The 23,571-nt window shown below is 44.7% G+C and overlaps 1 protein-coding gene across 3 annotated transcripts in view; it reads right to left on the bottom strand.

The window, feature by feature from the left end:
* The window catches only part of LPCAT2 (lysophosphatidylcholine acyltransferase 2), a 224,545-nt gene that overhangs the window by 68,009 nt on the left and 132,965 nt on the right, over positions 1-23,571 (bottom strand). For all 3 annotated transcript variants that reach the window (XM_033941429.1, XM_033941430.1, XM_033941431.1), the window contains one exon: positions 4,779-4,813. In XM_033941429.1, coding sequence (XP_033797320.1) covers positions 4,779-4,813 — 35 coding nt within the window. The remainder of the gene's footprint in view (positions 1-4,778; positions 4,814-23,571) is intronic.

Genomic DNA, 23,571 nt, shown 5'->3' with positions numbered 1-23,571 from the left:
GATTTAAAGATCCTGTAGGAAAAGTTTCAAGTTTCCAATTTATTTGTAACTTATTATCCCACCATCATTAATACCATTTGGGCAGCTTGCAGGCTAAATATAAAGTAGTGCATGTTCATATCTAAAAGATGAACATGGCAAAAATGGGAAGGAGGGGAGAACTACAATGGGTATGGGGAGAGTACATAAGGTAAGGTTGGTATGTTGTTCAATTGCTCTGCACTCAGGTCTAGATGCACTAAAAAGTCATCGATCGTCACTATACTAGTTTTGATTGCTTTAGCGATGATTGCATTTGCCGACCCAATGCACAAAACTGCTCACCATGTGTATATCCCCTCGATCGCCCATTTTCCGATCTAACCATACAAATTAGCTATTTAATATTGAAATTCCATGCAAACTACCCAAACGATTAATGCACTAACATTGTTTGGTGATGCATACACACACACACACACACACACACAAGAAAAAGCGATAAAAAAAAGTAATAATTAAAAAAAAAAAAAAAAAAAGACTGATCAAGGACCAGCTGCTTACCTATCTTACAGGCACTTTTTTTTAAATGGGCACAGATGCTGTGCGCATGTGTTATACACAAACAATATCTGCTCCATTTTAAAAAAAAAACCCAAAACCCCCCACAAAAAAACCAACTCCACCCCCACCGCCACCACTGATGTCTTTGTGAAGAACTGGTACCAAGAACAGACCCTCTCCCCTCCATGCCAGCGAAAATTGGAAGGAGTGATGCCCACTTCCTCCTGCCACCGGATGCTCCCACAATCCTCCCCCCACGCACCCTCGAACTCCCCCAATAACTTTGTGTGAAGAGAGCAGGAGGGAGGCTCAGTCCCTCCAGCTGCGAGGCCCACCAATCCAAAATTGTGTGCGTTTCCTCTCCTCTGTGTATCATGTGATGCATGGCGAGGAGCCTGATTGGCTCAGATGCCTAAGGATAAGTAGTTGGATCCTTTTGGGGCTTCCAATCCTGAGGTTCTCTCATTCCTGCAGGAAGGATTGGAGAAGAGCTTGGCAGTTTGATCTTAAAGTTCAATTAGCTTGTCTGTCTCGCTTCCAGGCTAGAGTAGATAGAGCGTGTCTAGCCTCTTATCCAGATGTTTCTAGATTCCTGAAAGGATTTCTGAGGCTCCACTCTCCAGTAAAGCAGCCATTTCCAATGTGGAATCTTAATATCTTATTACGGACCCTCACCAAGTTATTGCAACCAAAAACACCATTTTTGGTTGCAATTACTTTAGCAAGGAAGGTGTCCAAGCTGCAGGCCTGATTGTGCAGAGAGCCTTTCCTCAGATTCAGAGAGGCAGGAGTGTTACATACCATGCCTACCTTTCTGCTGAAGGTGGTTTCAGTGTTCCAATTTAATCAGGAAGTTAAGCTGCCTGCTTTTCAGCCCATGGGCGAAAAGAAACAGCGGAAGGTCTTGCAATTTGATTTGATTTGCTGGATGTGCAGAGGGTACTTCTCCGCAATTTTGAAGTGATGAATGAATTTAGGCTTTCAGACCATCTGTTTGTCTTATCTAGCTCTATTTGTTGTGAGAAGACCCACCTCTATGGCTTCTATATCCTGATGGATTTGTATGACAATCTCTTCAGTGTACATTGGCTATTCAGCATACATTCGCTCTGAAAGCTCACTCTTCCAGAAGTGTGGCTGCTTCTTGGGTAGAGTCTGCAGTGCTGCCTGATGAAATTTGCATGGTCCACTCTTCATACTTTTTATGAAGTTTTACAGAGTAGACGTATCAGCAGAAGCTGACGTAGCTTTTGAGTCCTCGGTGCTTGTAGCAGGCTCATGTCCCACCCTAGATTCCAGGGACTGCTCTGGTACTTCCCATCTGTAAGAAATCATGTTTGCACAGGAAGGAAGGATTAGGTTTATGCCTCTATAATCCTCTTTCCTGCAGAACAGCATATGATTCCTTAATGCCCCACTCTGTCAGAAATGAATAATAAATTAAATAATAGTCTGGGTTGAATTTCCAGTGGTTTGACTCGAGGAAACCAAAAGAGAAGAAAATTATGGTAAAGCAAGGGGTTGAGTCCTGTTGCATGCTGCTTTGAGAGAGCTATTCAAGTGTTGGTTGCACACAGGTAGGTGGTGAGTTGATTCTACCTCTAGTTTTGCAAGGATTGTTTACTGTTCTTTTGTTCCTATTGTTTGTTATTCCTATTATGCCTATTCCCATTGCAGAGCAAAGCTAGCGATCTCGAAGAGTCCCCCCTGAACTCCTCCTAGTTATTTCTTCAAGGTTTTATTGATTGCTTTGGTATGGACTGAAGAGAGAGGGCACTGCCCAGGGAGACAAGGAGGAGGAGCTGAGAAAAATGATTGATGCTTTCTACAATCCAACTCGTGAGTTGGAGTTCACAATCCAATTGTATGCTGATCTACAGAAAGCACAGTTACTTACTGTAACAGGTGCTATCCAGGGACAGCAGGCAGATATTCTCACTAATGAGTGATGTCACCAATGGAGCCCCGGTATGGACACCTGAAAAGAATGCAACTTTTAAGTTTAGAAAGTTCACGATTAGCCCGCACCGCGCATGCACGAGTGCCTTCCCGCCCAATGTAGGCGTGCGGTCCCTCAGTTAAGATAAGCCAGCTAAAAAGCCAACCAGGGGAGGTGGGTGGGTTGTGAGAATATCTGCCTGCTGTCCCTGGATAACACCTGTTACGGTAAGTAACTGTGCTTTATCCCAGGACAAGCAGGCAGCATATTCTCACTGATGGGTGACCTCCAAGCTAACAGAGATGGGATGGTGGGAGAGTTGGCCAAAGAAAATACAATTGTAAAACATAATGGACAAAGTGCCCATCCCGTCTTGAGAAAAAGACCAGACAATAGTGAGAAGTGAAGGAATGAACTGAGGACCAGGTGGCATCTGTACAGAGTTCCTTAGTAATGTAACTATAAGGAAAACAACAAAAGCTGCCAGAATTCGAACTTAGGGACTAAGACACGATATCTTCGTGCCAAGCCAGTCTGAGGAAAGGAGAACGAAAGGGAGGCAATCAGCCAAGTGAAAATCGTTCCCATGAATATAGGATATCCAAACTGAGTTGAATCAAAAGAAAAGGTTGGGATAAAATCACTGCGGCTCCGATCTGAGTAACAATGAGAAGAAAAACCTCTTATAGGACAAAACATATAAAGCCAGGATCCTTGTAGGAAAAACGAGGTGCAGGAAACACAGACAGAAGACCTGACTGAGCGAAATGAAAATAGTATAAGATACTATGGACCTTGGCTTGATGAAAGACTGATAAGGAAGAAGCTGCTAGCAGGGCATGAAACTCACAGATCCCCCTGGAAGAGGTGAGAGACAGAAAGAAAAACCATTTTCGAGGTAATAAACTCAAGTGGAGCCGACGCCATTGTTATAAATGGTAGCAGTAACAATCAGGAAGAACCACAGGAATAGTCCAGATGACAGAGGGTGGTTACACACATGAAAAAACCCTGTCATGATACTGGGAACTAGAGGAGAAATCAGAAAGAGGGTGCTCCTCGACAGATCAAGGGAAAAAATGCAATAGCATTAAAAAGAAGTCTGAGAGCTATAGACTCGAGACTAGAAGCAAACAAAGAAAAAATATCACCGGTTAAGAAGATGGAAACAGGCAGAGAAAAAGACACCAGGAAAGAAAACTAAACCACTTTTGATATCAACAAGGGCAAGTGGCTGGTGTCCTGGCAGAAATCAACAAATGGGCTGAGAAAGATGTAAATGAAACGGACGCAGCCCAAAGAAAAAACCAATGAAGACTGGAAGAAATCAAAGATTCCTGAGTCGGAGTGAACCGAGCAGGAAAATGAGAAGAAAGGGCTCCCTAAAATTTGAATGGACGAAGAAGGGAGAACCCATGTTGACTGGGTCACCATGCATCATGGTGGTAACAGCTCTCGTAAGCTTGATAAAAAAGCTCAACAGGAGAAGAAGCGAAGGGAATGCATGTAAAAATATGCTCGCCCCAATCCAGGAGAAAAAGAACTGTTGAAATTGTCTGCTAGGAAATTCAGCTCCCCATGAAAAGCAGCAAGAGGAGATGACCAATCATCTTTAAGGTCACAAAAACAGGGCCTCCTGACATAACAGGAGAGAGCCCTAGACTCCTTGCTCAAGTACATGTAACATAAGTGGCTGTGCAAGGAAGGAGGACTTGAGAACAGAGTAGATGATGAAAATCATGAGGTCCTAAAATATCATAAGAAAAATTAGGAAAATATGTGAAAAATTTGATGCCTGGCAGTCGAAAGACCCCGAGGCTGTAGAATGCCCATATGAACCCCCCACACACAGAAAATAGATGCTGCAAGCATGAAGATCATGCAAGGAGGTAACAAATAAATAAAAGAAGAAACTGACAAAAAGGCAGTAAATCATGAGAACGGGAAGGTAGCGAATGAAAAATTTTTCAACAGCCGTTGACAACGCGACTTTTTAGCTCCGTGGAATCTAAGAAACTGAGGGACTGCGCGCCTACATCGGGCGGGAAGGCACTCGCGCATGCACGGTGCAGACGTCAAGAACTTTTTTCAAGTTCTTGAAGTGTCCGTACCGGTGCTCCATTGATGACGTCACCCATCAGTGAGAATATGCTGCCTGATTGTCCTGAGATAAGGGAAATAATCAGTGTATATTATCTGACTTATACTTCCATTAGTGTTAACAAAAATTTTTACATTTTTGTAACATTGTTTGCATGCTCAAGCATTTACCAATAAGAGTAGAAAACAAACTTACAATTGAGGACCCTGCCAGGTCCAGGTCATAGTATCCTAAGAAAAAAAGAAGATATTTGTCATATAGGGTCAAAGAAAAGTTCCAAAATTTAAAGACCTATTAGAATGCACAGTTGTAAAAATGTACGAAACAGATTTTAATTTTACATATCCTCATGTAACCTTGAACATTTCTACAACAGAACTTAAACTGTATCCATTACATCTTGTTTGTCTGTCTTGCCTGTTTAGATTGTAAGCTCTTTCGAGCAGGGACTGTTTTCTTACTCTTTGTGACTCTGTACAGCACTGCATGCGTCTGGTAGCGCTATAGAAATAATTAATAGTAGTAGTAACTAACTACAGCTTTCCTCCACAAAACATTAGGTTTGAAGCCTAAACAGGGCTGTGCAAATTGAAAGAATTTGATAATGACTTATTCAGTGTTAACATGAATAGGTTATTACAGTTATTAGCTGCAGATCAGACAACCAGATTTATAATAGTAATATCACACCATTTTCACTGCATTCTAGTTATTTACATTAAATGCCAAATCTGATTAATTTGACTTAGTGACTAGAGTTGGATTGAAGAAGAGAGCTAGATGCGTGGAGTATTTCGATTTTAGCAAAGCTTTTAACACAGTGCCACACAGAAGACTAATAAATAAACTGAATGACCTTGGTGAGCGACCTAAACTGACTGAGTGGGTTAGGAACTGGTTGAGCAGAAGGCAACCGCAGTGGAAAATGAAGATCACTCTGGAGGAAAGGGACATTACTAGTGGTGTGTTGGCTAGGTTTGGTTCTTGGGGCGGTTCTTAACATTTTTGTAAGTGATATTGCAGAAGGGTTGCTTGGTAAGATTTGCCTTTTTGCAGATGATACCAAATACCAAATTCTGCAACAGGGCAGACACCCCTGATGGTGTGGCTAACATGAAGGACCTAGTAACTGCCAAATTCCACACAAGATTTAATGTAAAAAACAAAATAAAACAAAAAAAGAGCAGGGTCATGCATTTGGGTTGCAAATTCCTGAGAGAATGGTACATTTAAGGGGAGAAAAACTTTGTTTGCTAAAGAGTGAGAAAAGGGTGTGATTGCATGTTATGATCATAAGATGACCAAACAGGCAGAAAAGGTGACGGCAAAAGCTAGGGTGCATAGGGAGAGGAAGTGACCAGTAGGAAAAATGAGATGATCCCCTGTATAAGACTCTGCCGAGACCTTATTTAGAATATTATGCACCTTTAAAAAATATAAACAGGATGGAGTCTGTCTAGAGCAGTGGTTCCCAAACCTGCCAGTCAGGTTTTAAAGATATCCCTAATGAGTATGCATGAGAGAGATTTGCATACCTGTCACTTCCATTATATGCAAACTCTTATATCTTGGCATCCCAAGTCCTCTAAATTTTCTTCACACTTCTACCTCTAACCCTCTGTTGTAGTTCCTTCCTATTTCTCCTACTGTAAACCGCGTCGAGCTCTACGAACGTGGAGTTGATGCGGTATACAAACCTAAGGATTAGATTAGATATACAACTCTAAATGCATGCCCAGGTAAAGCACAGTTACTTACTGTAAGCAAGCTAAGAAGCCAACCAGGGGAGGTGGGTGGGATGTGAGACTATCTGCCTGCTGTCTACGGATAACATCTATTATGGTAAGTGCTTTATCCTAGGACAGGGGTAGGCAATTCCGGTCCTTGAGAGCCGGAGCCAGGTCAGGTTTTCAGGATCTCCACCATGAATATGTATGAGATGGATTTGCATGCACTGCCTCCTTGAGATACAAATCTATCTCATGCATATTTATTGTGGATATCCTGAAAACCTGCCCTGGCTCTGGCTCTCGAGGACCGGAATTGCCTACCCCAGTCCTAGGACAAGCAGGCAGCATATTCTCACATATGGGACTCCCTAGCTTACTGAAATGGGATGGGAGGGAGAGTTGGCCCGATAAGAGAATAAAAATTATCATACTGCTTGGCCGAAGTAACCTTCGCGTCTGGAAAGAATTCCAGAGAATAGAGAGATGAACGTGTGAACTGAGGACCAAGTAGCTGCTTTGCAGATATCAGTAATGCAAGTGTAACGTAAGAAAGCAACTAAAGCTGCATAGCCCAGATCCCATGAGTCTTTATAAGATCTCTGAATTGCCACCCATCCCGAGCATAGCAAAAAGAAACACAATTTGCAAGCCATGTGGAAGTAGATCTTTCGGTGGCAGACCGGCTAAACTTGTTAGTATGAAAAGAGGTGAGCAGTTGAAGCGATGCTCCATAAAACTGAGATCTGTGTAAGTAATAAGCTAAGGCCCGTTTACAGAAGAAGGTATGAACAATTGACCAGCAGAATGAGAAATAGATGTCAGAAAGAAAAACTGGTGACAACTAATTGATGGAAATGAAATACGGAGACTACCTCTGTAAAAATGTGGAGAAACATCTTATGGTAAAAAAATGAAAAAAGGTGTCTACGACACCAAGGTGTGAGACTGTCATAAAAGTTAGTTAGAAGTGGTGGAGATAAAGAAAATTTCACTTCCTAAGAGGCAGTTAAGAAAAGCATAAGCCATTGGTTAAAAAGGAGGCTGTAGCAGACTGGAGAGAACCACAGTAAGATTCCAAACTAGTATGATGTTGACAAGTGTTTTCACTAACTAAAAGATGAATAGTTAGAACTTGAACAGTAAAATAAATATGGAAAACACTGAAAACTGTGAGGTGAAGTCTGACTAAAAGCGATTTTAAGTCATGAGTTGGATAAGCTGAAAAAATATTCTAACACTGAAGATATGACGGATGATATATTTGTTGGAAACACTGCCATGAAAAAGGGATTCCTGGAAACATCCCAAAAGACTGTGAAAACAGCAGAAGAACAGAGTCAGATGAAGTCATTCCAAATAAAAGTGTCAGATGAGACAATTGTAGAATGGGATGTAAAAGAAACGTCAACACTTCATAAGAAGAGAGGGTAAGATCTAGAAGGATATTGAATCCTTAACATACTCCCTCTTCTACGAAACCGCGCTAGCGATTTTTAGCGCAGAGAGCCACGCTGAATGGCCCACACTGCTCCCGATGCTCACTGAGTTCCTATAAGCGTCGGGAGCAACCATTCAGCGCGGCTCTCTGCACTAAAAACCGCTAGCGTGGTTTCTTAGAAGAGGGGGATAGTGTATGAAATTGGATAGGACTATCTGAGGAGTCTTGGAAAGAGAGAAAATGTGACACAAAAACAGAGGTGAGTGTCCACTTGTGTTGCCAAAGAAATCAGCTGAGGTTGTTGGCAAGAGTATTTGTTGCTTGTTGAACATAGACAAGGTTTAGAAATTTGTTTCAAGCAATTGAGTAGTTCCAAATCCACTGGCTTCCCATCACACACTGCGTTACTTATAAAATCATCATGCTGACCTTTAAAATTAAACTCTCCCATCAACCTTCCTTCCTCGATAAGCTCCTCATTCCACTGCGCCCTACATGGACGCTTAGATCAGCAGACTAGAACTTACTTTCTATTCCTTCTATAAAGGATTTTTTCTATACCAGGAAATCAAATTTTTCAGTAGTTGCCCCAACACTATGGAATGCCTTACCATCTCAACTCTGTCATGAAAAACAAATTGATAATACTAGCTTAAAGACCTTCCTATTTCAAGATGCTTTCAACTGCTTTTGAATTATTTCTCTCTTACTCAACCAACGCTTCTATGAAGCGATCCTATCACTAATGCTTTATCCTCTCCCTCCACTTCCTTTCAAACTCTCTTTTTTTTTCTTTTTCTCTTCCTCTTCTAATTATGTAACTTTATCCCTCCCCTTCCCCTTTATCATCACTTTCAAGTTTGTCCCATCTATGTCCTTAATGTACACTTTCATTAAACTTTTCTTTTATAAGTATAATCTTTTATCCCTATTTTAACATTTTATTGTAAACCGGCTAGATACCAGTTGATGGTCGGTATATTAAAAATTAATAAACTTGAAACTTGATAAACTTGAAACTTGGCCTTCTGACATAAAAATAGAAAAACTGATACTGTCATGCTTGATTATGCAGTAGAATGCAAGTCGATTGCTCATACATAGTAAGAGAAGTTGATTAAACATGCTATGATGAAGACTTAAGAGTATTCCAACTTGTTTAAGTCTCAACACGTGTATATAAATGTCTACTCTTGGTAGAACAGGCTTGTGTGTTAATACTATCCAGAATGGATGACCTCTATGCATACCATAAAGGGAGACATCTGTGAAGCGGCAGTGGCAATAAGTGGTCTGCATCGACTAACTTGGTGCTGTAGAGACCTGCGATGTTTACTAAAAAGATGAATTATGCATCAGAACTATAGGCTCAACAACTGGAACCATCAGTGCAGTAGGATGTCCCAGAATGGTCAACCTCAATGCATACCATGAAGGAGAGAACCTGGGAAGCCGGAGAGCAACGACATTGATGTGTGATCTGCATCGACTGACTCGATATGCTGTAGAGACCAGTACTATAGGCTAAACAACCAGTACCATCGGTGCAGCAGGCTGTCTCGCTATGGGTGACCTCGATGAGGATGCACACCTTGAAGGAGAGAAACTGCGAAGCTAGGGAGCGATGGCATCGTTGTTTGGTCTGCATAAAGTGATTTGATGCTGTAGAGACCCGTGATGCTTGATGGGAAGAGAATGGCCTCTTAGCTGGCTTCCTCAATGCCAGAATGTCCTGCGATGCTGATGCTTTCTGTCAAAGGCTGCGAAGACCTGGCACCGTACATGTTCGTGCCGAAGAACTGTCCTTGACAGAAAATAAGGGCACGGAAGAAAGAAATTATTTTAAAGAAGTAAATTAAAGAGGTGTTACAAAAGAAAGCCGCCAACCCTTGTAAAAGGTCAGCAAATAAACCAAACAAAAAAAACTGCCACTGCACAAGCCGTCGCCATTGACAGAAGAGGTTTGTGACGGAAAAGTTCTTACTTTTTTTTTTAAACCTGTCAAAAAATAAGACCAAATGACTACTCGAAAAAACATAGAATAGAAAATAAGACATGAAGCGGGAAGGCAACAAAAAACTGAACACAGTTCAGTGAAAACAAACTTCTTCGCTTTGCGGAAAATGAAGAACTGAGGGGGATCATGCTAGCATCAAGCGGGAAGGCAATCGCACATGCGCGGTGGGCTGTAGCGAACCTCGCAGGCCGCTGTTCACCTCAGTAGCATGTTCCCTCTGACGCGATCGCGTCAGAGGTAACGTGCTACTACATGGAGAGCGGCCTGCGAGGTTCGCTACAGCCGGCCGCGAACCTCAGCAGGACGTTTTAAATAGGAATGGCAGCGGTGACTGGAGGGAGGGGAAGAACAGGAGCGGTAGCAGTTGTTGCGGGAGGGGGTGAGTCGGCGACGTGCAGGCCGCTGTGAACAGGAGCAGGAGCGGCAGCAGGACCATGAGCCCTCCTCCCGCCATCCGCTGCCAGAGCCGCTCCTGTCGCCCGATGCAGCTAACTGGCGCATACGCCTCAAGCCATGGCCAAGGCTGGGGACTCGTGCATGCGCACTCCTGCGGCCACAGACCTACACCGCACAGAACACGCAAATAGGAGTGCGCATGCGCGGCTAGCTCTTTATTATATAGGATGCTACACAGAAATATCATGCTAACAGAATACTGCAGTCACACATGACAGGAATAGTGTTAGGGGAGTGTCCCCTGGTCAGAGAGAGCCCTAAGCCAGCTGGAAGCTAAAGAAGCACTGCCTGGGCTTTGCAGTCCCCAGTTATGTGTCTAGCAGGATATATATTTCAAATCTGATATATTCTAATGACAAAATAGAAATAAAATTATTTTTTCTACTTTTTGTGGTCTCTGCTTTCATCTTCTTTTCACTCTTTTCTTTCCAGCGTCTGCCCTGTCTCTTCAATCCAGCATCTGCCCTCTCCCCTTTCCTTATGTATTTGACTTTTTTCTATGCCCCTCTCCCCTTTCCATCCAGCCTGTGCCTCCTCTCTCCTTTTTACATCATTCATTCCAGCTTCACTGCTTTCTTCATTTTTATCTCTCCTACACCAGATCTAGCATCTTTATCCCTCTCTCACTTCTCTGCTGATCCCCTTTCCAGCATCAATCTCTCTCTACTTTCTCATTCCTTTTTCTCCCCTTTCCCTCACCTGATTTCTCCATTCCACTGACCCCCTTCCCCTCCTGTAATCTCCCTGCCAGCTGTTTCCTTCCTTTTTTCCTTCTCCCTTCCCTCCTTCCCCTATCCAACATTAACTCTCTTCCCATCACTTTCCCTCCTCCCCTCCCAGTAGCATCTCTCCTTCTACCTCCCTCCAGGTTCAGTAGCAGCTCTCCCTTTATCCAGCAGCTTCCAAGCCTCCAACAGTGGCTTCCTCTCCTTCCAGCAGCTCTCAGTATTTGCCTGCAACAGTGATTTCCTTAGGCAGCCTTGGGTCCGTTGCCGCCTCCGAGGAAAGGGGAAGTTGCCGAAGTGAATCACTGCCCTGGTAAGTATGAGAGCTGCTGGGAGGGGAGACAGCCACTGTTGAAGGCTACCCATGATCTTGCTCCTGCGCACATTCGCGCCCCCCCCCACAAGCCGTCAAAAACAGCATTGCACCGCAGGCCCTGCCGCCCAAGACGAGCCAGAGGCCCCTACCCACCGCATCCTGCATGTGGGCAGACTCAGCACAGACGCTGCTGATGGCCCCAATCCACATGCTGACCACCCCCCCCCCCCCGCGCACGCTGACCATCTCTCTTCTACCTGCACCTTCCCTGCAGTCCTCTTCGGCGACTCGGCAGGGGCAGCAATCAAGACAGGCTGCCGACGTCTGGACCTTCCCTCTCTGAGTCCCACCTATTTTGTTTCAAATTCCTGTTTCCGCATAGGCAAGACTCACAGAGGGAATGCCTGACGTCGGCAGCCTGTCTTGATCGCCCGAGGCTTGGAGGAACAGCAGATTCTCACCAATACCACCGGGACAGGAAATTTAGCAGCGTTGATCTCACTGGCCCTGCGTGGACCGGCAGAAATTTTCTACGGACCGGTGGTTGAAGAACAGTGTATTAGAGGACAAAAGAATAATGATCCAATGTACCAGCTTCAAGATGACAGTGCCAACATCTATTAGACTTAGAACAATCTAACTTTTGTAAACGCACCGGGGTCCAGAATGTTCTATGTAACAGAAAATACCAAATTTGTCTCAGATGCTGACACTGTACATCTCATCCTCCAAGACCAAATTTGTGGTCATTGAGAATCAGTAATTTGATGCTTAATCTCAATGCTCCAAATATACCGAAGGCTATTTTTTGTTTCTTTATTCATAAATCCAGATATCGATTTATACCACTGTGCAGCCTGGTGACCCAGAAAGTCTACCTGAAAACATAAGAAAGGCAAACTGTACTTATCATTAATATTTTTCCAATCAGGGAACCCTGCCTGAATGGCTTGCTTCAATTGCAACCATTTATAATTTTGTGATTTATTAAGATCATATTTACGTTGCAATTGTGAAAAGTCAAGCAACCTACCATTAGAAATAACATCATCTAAAGTACATATGCCTGCATTTGTCCAATATTTCCAGATGACCTTATAACCGCCAATTTTAATCTTGGAGTTTAGCCATATAGTCTGATATGTTGATTTAAAAATTGAAATAGGTGTTAAATCATTAACATATCTTAATGTTTTCCATGTATCTATTAATATTCTGTGATCGTTATATAATCTAGGCATTTTGATACTGATGACATGATTCAATCTCAAAGAAAACATGGCTGTTGTTTTCTTAAGCTCAAACAGGTGGTCGGTAAGGTGAGATATTCTGAAGGAAGTATGGAAGCCTCAATAAAGTACAGGCAATAATATCCTCTAGGCCTACTTGACAAGGTTATGCGTATTGATGGCACAGTGGCAGATGTTCCGTGGCTAAAGAACCTGATTGATCCTGCAAAGAATCTGGGCAAACTTGTCTGTGACAAAAGGAGAAAGTTTTATGTATGTGAAACCATGTAAGTTTCATAAGGCGATCAGACACATTAGTGTCAAGATCATAGGTAGACAAGAAAATGGTTTAGATGGAGATATGAAGATTCCAGAAGATAATAACCAAACTTAGGAGGAATAGTCAGTAGACAATCCTAAACATTAATAACCATGTCAAACTTGCAGCCATGCAAGAAGTCTGGTGCGCTAGTTATTACAAGAAATGCATCAAAACTTATCTTGCCATAAACTCATTGGTTTGGAGTAGGCTATAAGTAGTCTCTGGAATTCCAGAAGGCGCTCCGATGGAATATATTGTTCAAAATCAGCTAATTTTTATATATGTTGTTTAAGATAAAACAGCGTGTCAACAAGCATTTTGGTTCCCTTGTATCTAGTGGAGGAGTGTAGATCAAACAGAACAGAAGAAAAGGTGATCCAAATTTAATGGCACTACACCCACAGTGGATCCCTTTAGTGAAAAGTAGTGTTAAGTAGAGTTGTTGTGATGATAGAAAAGGTGATTCATCTTTAACAAGTTCTACACCCTTGGAGTCCTCCTTGGAATTGGCTTTGGTAGTGAGAGATAAAAGGCGTTCCATCCTTAATGGGTTCTACACGCATGATGAAACCCTCTGATTTACAGATCTGTTCATGATAAGCAGAAGTGGCGATCCAACTTTAAAAGGCTCTACAGCCATACTATGTGAGTGTTCGCAGCAGAGAACCACCAGAAAGGAATCCACTATTCAAAGTGCAGTTGTGGATCTGATATTCTAGACCAGGGGTGTCCAACCTTTTGCATTGGCTGGAAAAAATGTTTCTGGGACTGCACAAAACACGCAAATGCTGCAGCAAGACAGAGGAGGAAGCCAGCAAGACAGTAAACACCCAGGGGCAGCAAAGGAAAACACTGCATCGCCCTCGACCGAGGATGCACAAAATACTTCACAGGGCTGTATGCAGCTCCTGGGCCGCAGGTTAGACACTCCTGTTCTAGACCAAAACACTGAAAATTCCTCTATGAGAGGTGTTAAATCTATATGCACCGAGGAATAGAGGTCTTGGTACTATAAGTGCAGAGACAAACGTCTGGTAGATCAATGACCGGTATCGCAGTGATTGCTGATGGTAGGCTGGTACCGAGGGAGACAGTGGAAGCACCGATGCCAATCAGTGTAAGTTTACATGAACAGCAATAGTACTGAGAGTAAAAACTAGGAAGTACCGAGCCTTAGTAGAGGTAAAATAGCACAGAACAAGGATAGAATGGTTTCATATGGCCTCTGAAGCCATTTAAGCTAGCCTGGTATTGGCCTCTGAAGCTATTTAAGCTAGCCCGGTACCAAGTAGAGAGAAAGGGCATTGAGGCCAATTTCAGTACAATTGCATGGCCTGCCCTACACCATACAGTTACGACTGCATATGGTGAAGTGAATGTACTGGTACCATGTGCTATGAAGCCGGTACCTTAGATGCAGCAGGTTGTCAAGTGTTGTTAACTCTAAGAAGAGGTACAATTCAGATAAACATGATGGCAGATAAAGGCCAAATGGCCCATCTAGTCTGCCCATCCACAGTAATCATTATCTATTTCTCTCTCCAAGAGATCCCACATGCCTATCCCAGGCCCTTTTGAATTCAGACAGTCTCTGTCTCCACCACCTCTTCTAGGAGACTGTTCCATGCATCTACCACCTTTTCTATGCCGATGAATGATGGCATCAACAGAGGCATGCGTCAAGTGACTTGGCTGGAAATGGCCACGATGCTGATGGTGATATTGATTTCCACCAGTACCGATAGGCATCGGTATCACATCGAAGATCAATTTGCTGTGTACAGTTACAACCGCATAAGGTGAAGTAGATGCACTGGTACTGTATGCCATGCAGCAGGGTGTTGGTATTCCTAGAAAAGGCACGCTTCAGAAATGACAGCCTGCGTCAATGAACGATAGCATTGAGGAGAGACATGCATCAATTGACTCGATGTTGAAAATGCCTGCAATGCTGATGAAGATAAATGTCGATGCAGATGTCCACTAGTACAGATAAGAATCTGTACCATTGAAGAGTCCAATTCACTGGGTATCCGACCCCAGGCCTAATCTCTCTGTAGAAAAATAAATTTGAAGGAACAAAACAAAAACATTTTGTTGTTAGTAAGTTATTGTTTTGTTGGGGTGTTTTTTAGCCCTGGAAAGTCAGGAAAGAAGAGTAGCACAGGTCAAGTAAAAAGGCGGCCGAAAAGCCATCGACGGTGCCAGTAGGGGCAAAGGCTTCAAAATTGCCTACAGGCCGCAATGGTGAACATAAGTAAATTGTTAGAAAATAAAAAGATGTAAAAGAAAAAACTAAGAAGGAAATAATGAAAATTGAAGCAGGAAGGCAAACTTGACTGGATAAATTCCAGATATGTCTTTCACTCCGCAGAAAACAAAAAAACAATTATCTCGTGAGCCGGTGTCAGGCAGGAAGGCACTCGCATATGCGCAGTACAGGTAGTCCCAAAGCTTTTTAAAGCTTAAAATGACAGTACACTTTAGCACTGTCCGTACCAGGTTCTGTGGATGATGTCACTGGCAGGGAGAGTTAGCTAGCAAGGAGCAGGCAGGAAGGAGAGAAAGGAAGAGGAAAGCAAAGAGGAGCCAAGAGAGGAGACTGAGAGGAGTAGGAAGCTAGGGGCAGCGGCGAGAGTAAGCTCCACCTACCCCCACCGCGTTGGCAGTCACCGCCTGAAACGCCCCCTTAAAAGGGGCTGAGCCAACGGCACGCGGCAAAGGCGCTTGCCTTAGCGAGAGAGCCTTTGCGAAGGGCCTCAAGAAGGTCCGAGTCATTACACTTAAGGAAACCAGGGAAGAAGAGCAAGGTAAGGACACCGACAAATAACACAGCTAAATAACCAGGGAAAAAAACAAAAACAAAAAAAACATACAACCAAGTAATAGGAAAGTAGCAAGCAGCAGGCACAGAAGAGAACACACACACACACAAGCAAAAAGGTACCAGTGTAATAATAGAGAGTACTCCAAAAAGGCAGACAGCAATGGAAGCAGTGGGAATCCAGAAGATGAGCTATCCAGTGTACTGCACAGACTGCCATATGTACGATTACCTCCTCTTGGGGAGGCAGTCATATGTATGCGGTCGGTGTCAGGAGCTGAAAAGCTTGAAGAAAGAAGTTAGTCGACTGAAGTACAGGATATAAGAACTGGAGGGACTTTACATCGCAGAAGACCCAATCAGGACAGCTGAAGACCCTAAGAGAGAGAGGCACATCGAGGAGCAAGTCAGGGAGCTCATTGAGGAGGCCTATAGGAGGGTGGAAGAACACGAACGACATAGGAAAGACGTAGACACACCCACAAGGAATGGAGAACAAGAGGAATCTAACTCCAAGGAAGATAAAACCCATAGAGGAATCACGCAGGAAAGGGAGGCATGGTCTTGCCGATGCCTAGAAGAAGAAGCAGCAAAGCACATCGAGGACACAGACCTACGACCGGAGCGAAAACTGAAAAAAGGAAAGTCTGCGATCCTAGTGGGAGACTCAATCCTAAGGCAAATAGACAGCCACATAGCAGGAGGGAGAGAGGATCGACTAGTTACCTGCTTCCCAGGAGCAAGAGCAAAGCATATCGTTGACAAAATTGAAAGGATCCTAGAAGGAGCAGAGACGGAAGAGACTACAGTGATGATCCACATCTGGACAAATGATGTCAGCAAGAGAGACTACAGCAGGAAAGCACAGTTACTTACCGTAACAGGTGTTATCCAGGGACAGCAGGCAGCTATTCTCACATATGGGCAACATCCTCCGACGAAGCCCCGATGCGGACGCCTCACAAGTAGACTTGCTTGAAGAAACCAGAAGTTTCGAATTGCCCGCACCACGCATGCGCGAGTGCCTTCCCGCCCAGTGCGTGTCTCTTCAGTTCATATAGCTAGCAGAGAAGCCAACCAGGGGAGGTGGGTGGGTTGTGAGAATAGCTGCCTTCTGTCCCTGGATAACACCTGTTACGGTAAGTAACGGTGCTTTATCCCAGGACAAGCAGGCAGGTATTCTCACATATGGGTGACCTCCAAGCTAACCAGAATGGGATGGTGGGAGAGTTGGCAACTTAGGAGAATAAATTTTGTAATACTGTTTGGCCAAACTGGCCATCCCGTCTGGAGAAAGTATCCAGACAATAGTGAGAAGTGAATGTATGAACCGAGGACCAAGTAGCAGCTTTGCAAATCTCCTCAATCGGTGTCGATCTGAGGAAAGCTACAGAAGCTGCCATTGCTCTGACTTTATGGCCTGTGATTTTACTGTGAAGTGATAATCCAGCCTGGGCATAGCAGAAAGAGATACAAGCCGCCATCCAATTAGAGATGGTGCGTTTAGAAATTGGATGTCCCAACTTATTTGGATCAAAAGAGACAAAAAGTTGAGGAGCAGTTCTGTGTGGTTTGGTGCGTTCCAAGTAGAAGTCCAAAGCACGTTTATAGTCCCAGAGTATGAAGAGCTAATTCTCCAGGGTGAGAATGAGGCTTTGGAAAAAGCACTGGAAGCACGATAGATTGGTTGAGATGAAATTCTGAGACCACTTTAGATAGGAATTTCGGATGAGTACGAAGAACCACCTTGTCATGATGGAACACAGTGAATAGTGGATCAGTAACTAAAGCTTGAAGCTCACTGACTCGTCGAGCAGAAGTGAGGGCAATGAGAAACACCACTTTCCAAGTGAGATACTTCAGATGAGCCTTATCAATTGGTTCAAATGGAGGCTTCATGAGTTGAGAAAGGACAACATTGAGGTCCCAAATCACAGGAGGCGGTTTGAGAGGAGGTTTAACATTGAAAAGTCCTTTCATGAATCTGGAAACCACCGGATGAGCAGAGAGGGGTTTCCCTTCAATAGGTTGATGAAAAGCTGCAATTGCACTGAGATGGACTCGTATGGATGTAGACTTGAGTCCAGAGTTGGAAAGGTGCAAAAGATAATCTAAAACAGATAAGGAGGAATGCTGAGGCTCCTTATGATGAGAGAAACACCATGTAGAAAATCTAGTCCATTTTTGGTGATAGCATTGTCTAGTGGTAAGCTTCCTAGAAGATTCTAAAACATCTCTTACAGATTGAGAAAACTGAAGAGGAGTTATGTTGAGAGGTACCAGGCTGTCAGGTGTAGAGACTGCAGGTTGGGATGAAGCAGAGATCCTTGTCTCTGTGTAAGCAAAGAAGGAAAAACTGGTAGAAGGTATGGCTCCCTGCTGCTGAGTTGAAGTAGAAGGGAGTACCAAGTTTGTCTCGGCCACCGAGGAGCAATTAGAATCATGGTGGCATGATCATTCTTCAATTTGACTAGAGTCGTGAGAATGAGAGGGAATGGAGGACATGCGTAGAGGAACAGATTTGTCCATTCCAGAAGAAAAGCATCTGCCTCGAGGCGGTGAGGAGAGAATATCCTGGAGCAGAACTGAGGCAGTTTGAAGTTGTGGGGAGCTGCAAAGAGGTCTATCTGAGGTGTTCCCCACTGTGAGAAAATGTGATGAAGAGACGAGGAATGGAGAGTCCATTCGTGAGGTTGCAGGAGACGACTCATGTTGTCCGCCAAGCAATTCTGAGCCCCTTGAATGTAGACAGCTTTGAGGAAGGTGTTGTGACGGATAGCCCAGTTCCAAACCTCCAGAGCTTCTTGACAAAGGGAGACAGATCCCATCCCTCCCTGTTTGTTGATATAATACATGGCGACTTGGTTGTCCATGCGGACGAGGACTACTGTGTCTTGAAGGAGATGTTGAAAAGCATGTACAGCTTTGAGGATCGCTCTGAGTTCCAACTGATTGATATGACACTGACGATCCATACTGGTCCAGAGGCCTTGAGTACGGAGACCATCGATATGAGCGCCCCAGGCGTAGGTCGACGAGTCTGTTGTGAGGACCTTCTGATGAGGGGGCGGTTGAAAAAGCAAGCCTCTGGAAATATTGGAAGAGAGCATCCACCAACGGAGAGACTTCTTCAAAGAAGGAGTGTGTGTGATGTGTCAGGAAAGAGGATCGCAAGCCTGCGTCCATTGAGATGTCAGGGTCCACTGAGGAATTCTGAGGTGAAGTCTGGCAAACGGAGTCACGTGTACTGTGGAGGCCATGTGACCCAGAAGTACCATCATGTGTCTCGCTGAGATGGAAGAGCGGGAAGACACTGCATGACAGAGTTGAAGAAGAGCTTCAAGACGTTGTTGTGGAAGGAATGCTCTGAGTTGGACAGTGTCTAGAACAGCTCCAATGAATTGCAGATTCTGTGACGGCTGAAGTTGAGATTTGGGAAAGTTGATTTTGAATCCCAAACTTTGTAGGAACCAGGTAGTCCGTTGGGTCGCTACAATAACCCCTTGAGATGTGGAATCTTTGATGAGCCAGTCGTTGAGGTAGGGAAATACCTGAAATCCATGGTTCCTTAGAGCTGCCGCTACCACAACCAGGCACTTGGTGAACACTCTGGGACACAAGGCCAGGCCGAAGGGTAGAACTCTGTATTGAAAATGCAGATTCCCCACCCGAAATCTGAGGTATTGACAGGGAGGACAGATGAATGGGTATATGAGTATAGGCCTCCTTGAGATCCAGAGAGCATAACCAGTCATTCTGCTCGAGAAGCGGATAGAGAGATGCCAGAGACAACATTCAAAACTTTTCTTTGACTAAAAATTTGTTGAGAGCCCTGAGATCCAAAATGGGTCGCTTCGCTTCCTGTCTTCTTCGGAACAAGGAAGTACCGGGAGTAAAACCCCCTGTTCTGCTGTTCCAAGGGAACTGGTTCGATGGCATGGAGACAAAGCAGAGCTTGAGCTTCCTGAAGAAGAAGGGCGGTCTGGGATGGATTGGAAGGATACTCTCTTGGAGGAAGCTCTGGTGGAACCTAAGTGAAATGAAGAGAGTATCCTTCCCTTATGATGGTAAGTACCCAGAGATCGGATGTAATGACCGTCCATCTGTTGTAAAAATGATGGAGATGACCTCCGATAGGGGGAAAAGGAGTCAGAGACAGAACGGTGGAGGTTATGCTCTGTGTTAAACAGTCAAAAAGGCAGAGAAGTCTTAGGTGCAACAGAAGGTTGGGGTTTCTGTTGCTTCTGAGGCGGCTGCTTTTTCAAAGGAGGGCGAATGTAAGGCGCCGGCTTTGGAGGAAAATGCCTCTGGTAGATAACAGGAGGGTGTGTAGGCCTAGAAGGAGCTGGCTTAGGTTTAGGTCTGACTATGGAGGCAAAGGATTTAGCATGGTCAGACAATTTCTTGGTGGCTGCCTCGATGGACTCATCGAAAGGTCATTGCCCTCACAAGGAATGTTTGCCAGGCGGTCCTGAAGATTAGAGTCCATGTCAATGGTGCGAAGCCAGGCTAGACGACGCATGGCCACAGAGCAAGCCGCTGCTCGGGCAGAGAGCTCAAATTGTAGAAGATGGAGACGTAACTGAGAGAAAGAAGCAATGACTTCTTGAAACTCAAAATGCATGTTATCATCCAAGTAATTCAAAAATTTAGGCAAAAGAGACAAAAGAAATCCAAAATAAGTGATAAAATAAAAATTATAATTAAGAACCCTAGAAGACATCATAGCATTCTGGTAGATGCAACGTCCAAATTTATCCATGGTTTTTCCTTCCTGGCCAGGAGGAACCGTGGCATAAACCCTGGAAGGATGGGATCTCTTTAAAGAGGATTCCACAAGCAGGGATTGATGAGACAACTGGGAGTTGTCAAAGCCTTTATGATGCACCGTTTTATATCCGACGTCCAACTTTCCTGGAACTGCTGGAATGGAAAAAGGAGTCTCCATACATCTAGTAAAAGTCTGATCGAGAAGCTTATGTAGTGGAAGCTTAAGAGATTCAGCCGGAGGTTGAGGAAGGTGCATGACCTCGAGGTATTCTTTAGAATATTTAGAGCAAGTGTCCAATGGAACGCTCAAGTCCACAAAAAAGAAGACAAAGATAACTGATCTGCAGTTGCATGACCTCTAGAAGGACTCGAGGACGTCGAGGCAGCTGGAGTCGAAGAAGAAGAAGCCTCGGCAGGAAACCATGTTGCAAAGGAACCTGGAGACTTGGACGAGGCACTGGAAATCGGAATATCCTCGAGGGCCGGCATCGGAGACCTGGAACAAGGAGTAGGTGGTTTTGTCGAGGCCGGAGAGGATCGAGGCTTCGAGGAGTGATGTCTAGAAGAATGCCTCGAAGCAGGCCTCGAGTGATGTCGAGAAACGTGTCTCAAACTGGATCTCGAGGAGCGAGCAGAGGTCGCCTCGGAAGCAGAAGATCGAAGATCTATAGGCTTGGAGGAGGAGCCCCGAAGCACTTTTGAAGACTGCACACCCTTTGTAGAGTGTGAGGAATCCTGTCGATGCACTTGCAAAGAATCTACTCCATGCGTTTCGTGCTTGGAAGCCAGACCAAACACTCGCAGAGACTCTGCTCCCTGCATCGAGTGTGGAGGATCAGACCGGGGCAAAGGCGGCTCGACCTCGCGGGAACTTCTGCATGTCCAGGCTGGAGAAGAGTGAGCAGTGTGGGTCCCATGTTAGTGAGGATCTTAAAAATCTGCTCCTCCAAAGAGGTCTGGGACGAAGACGGCAAGGAGGGTACCGCGTCTGAAATCGGCCCACCTGCCTTGGATGAAGGGTCCCGTACAGTGGTGTGAGTGTTTCGACTTGGGAGGCTTCGACACTTAATCACCACTGGCGGAACCGAGTGCTGAGCTATCTGACCTGAGGAGACAGGAGAAGATATCGCAGTAGAGGACGTCGAAGCAAGAGCCGCTCCAAACGACGAAGGTCTGATGAGGCTCGAGGTGGAAGCAGTAGAGGCAGAGGCTTCGACAGGGTTCGAGGCCGAAGACACCTTCGATGTTGAAGGATTAGTAGACTCCATCTCGAAGAGGCTATCCACCAGAATGCAACGACGCTTAAAAGCACGAGGCTTAAGTGTTTGGCAAGGCAGGCACGAGGTAGGATGATGCCTCGGCCCAAGGCACTTGAGGCAGCGTCCGTGAGGGTCCGTGAGAGATATCGTTCGCTTGCACTTGCTACACCGTTTGAAACCGGTAACAGGCCGGGGCATAGGCAGAAATACAGCCGATGCAAAGTCGAAGCCCACGGGCTGCGGCCGAGCGGCCTGTACCGGACGAACGGAGGTAAAAAAATTTTTTTAAAGAAAGAAAAGTAACAATACAGCAATTCGTGAGAAAAATAAAACACAAACCGCGGTGAGAGAAGGCACGAACGACAAAGTAACCGGAGAGAGCCAAAAAGACGGACTTCTCGGCTCCGCGGAAAACTAAGAACTGAGGAGACGCGCCCTGTGCACTGGGTGGAAAGGCACTCGCGCATGTGCGGTGCGGGCAATTCGAAACTTCTGGTTTCTTCAAGCAAGTCTGCTTGTGAGGCGTCCGCATCGGGGCTCCATCGGAGGACGTCACCCATATGTGAGAATACCTGCCTGCTTGTCCTGGGATAATGCACTGATCGAACAGTTCAAGATTCTGGGAAGGAAGTTGAAGATCAGGATTCAGAAGATTGCATTTTCAGAGATCCTACCAGTACCAAGGGCAGATATGAAGAGGCAGACGGAACTAAAAACAATAAATGCATGGATGAAGAGATGGTGTGAGGAAGAGGGGTTCCACTTCGTGAGGAACTGGACAACGTTTTGGGGCAAGAACAAGCACCTGAGCGCGGCGGGAACTAGACTTCTAGCAAACAACATCAGGAGAGGAATAGAGCAGGCTTTAAACTAAGAAGAAGGGGACAGCCGACAGTCGACCAAGTGTTGATGATTCGGAAGAAGGTATCCCGAGAAGATACTGAGTGGGTAAAATGCTGGGAAGACACAACAGGCAAAAAACAAGAGTTGACAGTTAAGAAGAGGATGATAAGAAGAACATAGCACAGGAAAAGAAAATGAAGACAAAAAAATACCAGGACTTAAATTGCAGGTACACTAATGAAAGGAGCATAAGGAACAAAATGGGAGAATTAGAAGTCATGGCCAAAAAAGAGAACCTAGATATCATTGGGGTCTCTGAAATATGATGGCTTGAGGAGAACAAATGGGACATAGCACTGTTGAGGTACAACCTCTATCACGAAGACAGTTCAGGTCAGAAAGGAGGAGGAATAGCCCTATACATAAAGGAAAACATACACTCGGCCAAAGTGGACACAGCGGCGACGACCAACAAATTGGAATCACTATGGGTTAAAATACCGGGAAGGAATGAGCCTGAGATAAAGATGGGCCTGTATTATCGTCCACCTGGACAAACCGAAGCAAACGATGAAGAAATGAAAGCCGAGAAGAGGCGAGAATGCAAAAGCGGTAACACGATTGTTATGGGAGACTTCAACTATCCCGGGATAGACTGGAGTCTTGGAAACTCAAAAAGAGCTACGGAGACCCGATTCCTGGAGGCTATACAGGACTGCTTCATGGAGCAGCTTGTCAGAGAACCGACGAGAGGGAATGCCACTCTGGACCTAATCCTCAATGGGCTAAGAGGACCTGCAAAGGAAGTAGAAGTAGTGGGACCATTGGGAAACAGCGACCATAATATAATCAAGTTTAAAATAGAAGTAGGAATATCGAAGGGGAAGAGAACCACAGTGACAACTTTTAACTTCAAGAAAGGAAACTTCAAAGCGATGAGAGTAATGGTAAGAAGGAAACTTAGGAACAGCTCAAAGAAACCGCAGACTGTAGAGCAAGCCTGGTCTTTATTTAAGGACACAGTGAGCTAAGCGCAAAATCGGTATATCCCCAGATTTA

Source organism: Geotrypetes seraphini, chromosome 4, assembly GCF_902459505.1.
Source record: "Geotrypetes seraphini chromosome 4, aGeoSer1.1, whole genome shotgun sequence".
NCBI lineage: Eukaryota > Metazoa > Chordata > Amphibia > Gymnophiona > Dermophiidae > Geotrypetes > Geotrypetes seraphini.
Note: the sequence above shows the minus strand (reverse complement) of the source record. Positions and strands in the feature narration are given on the sequence as shown.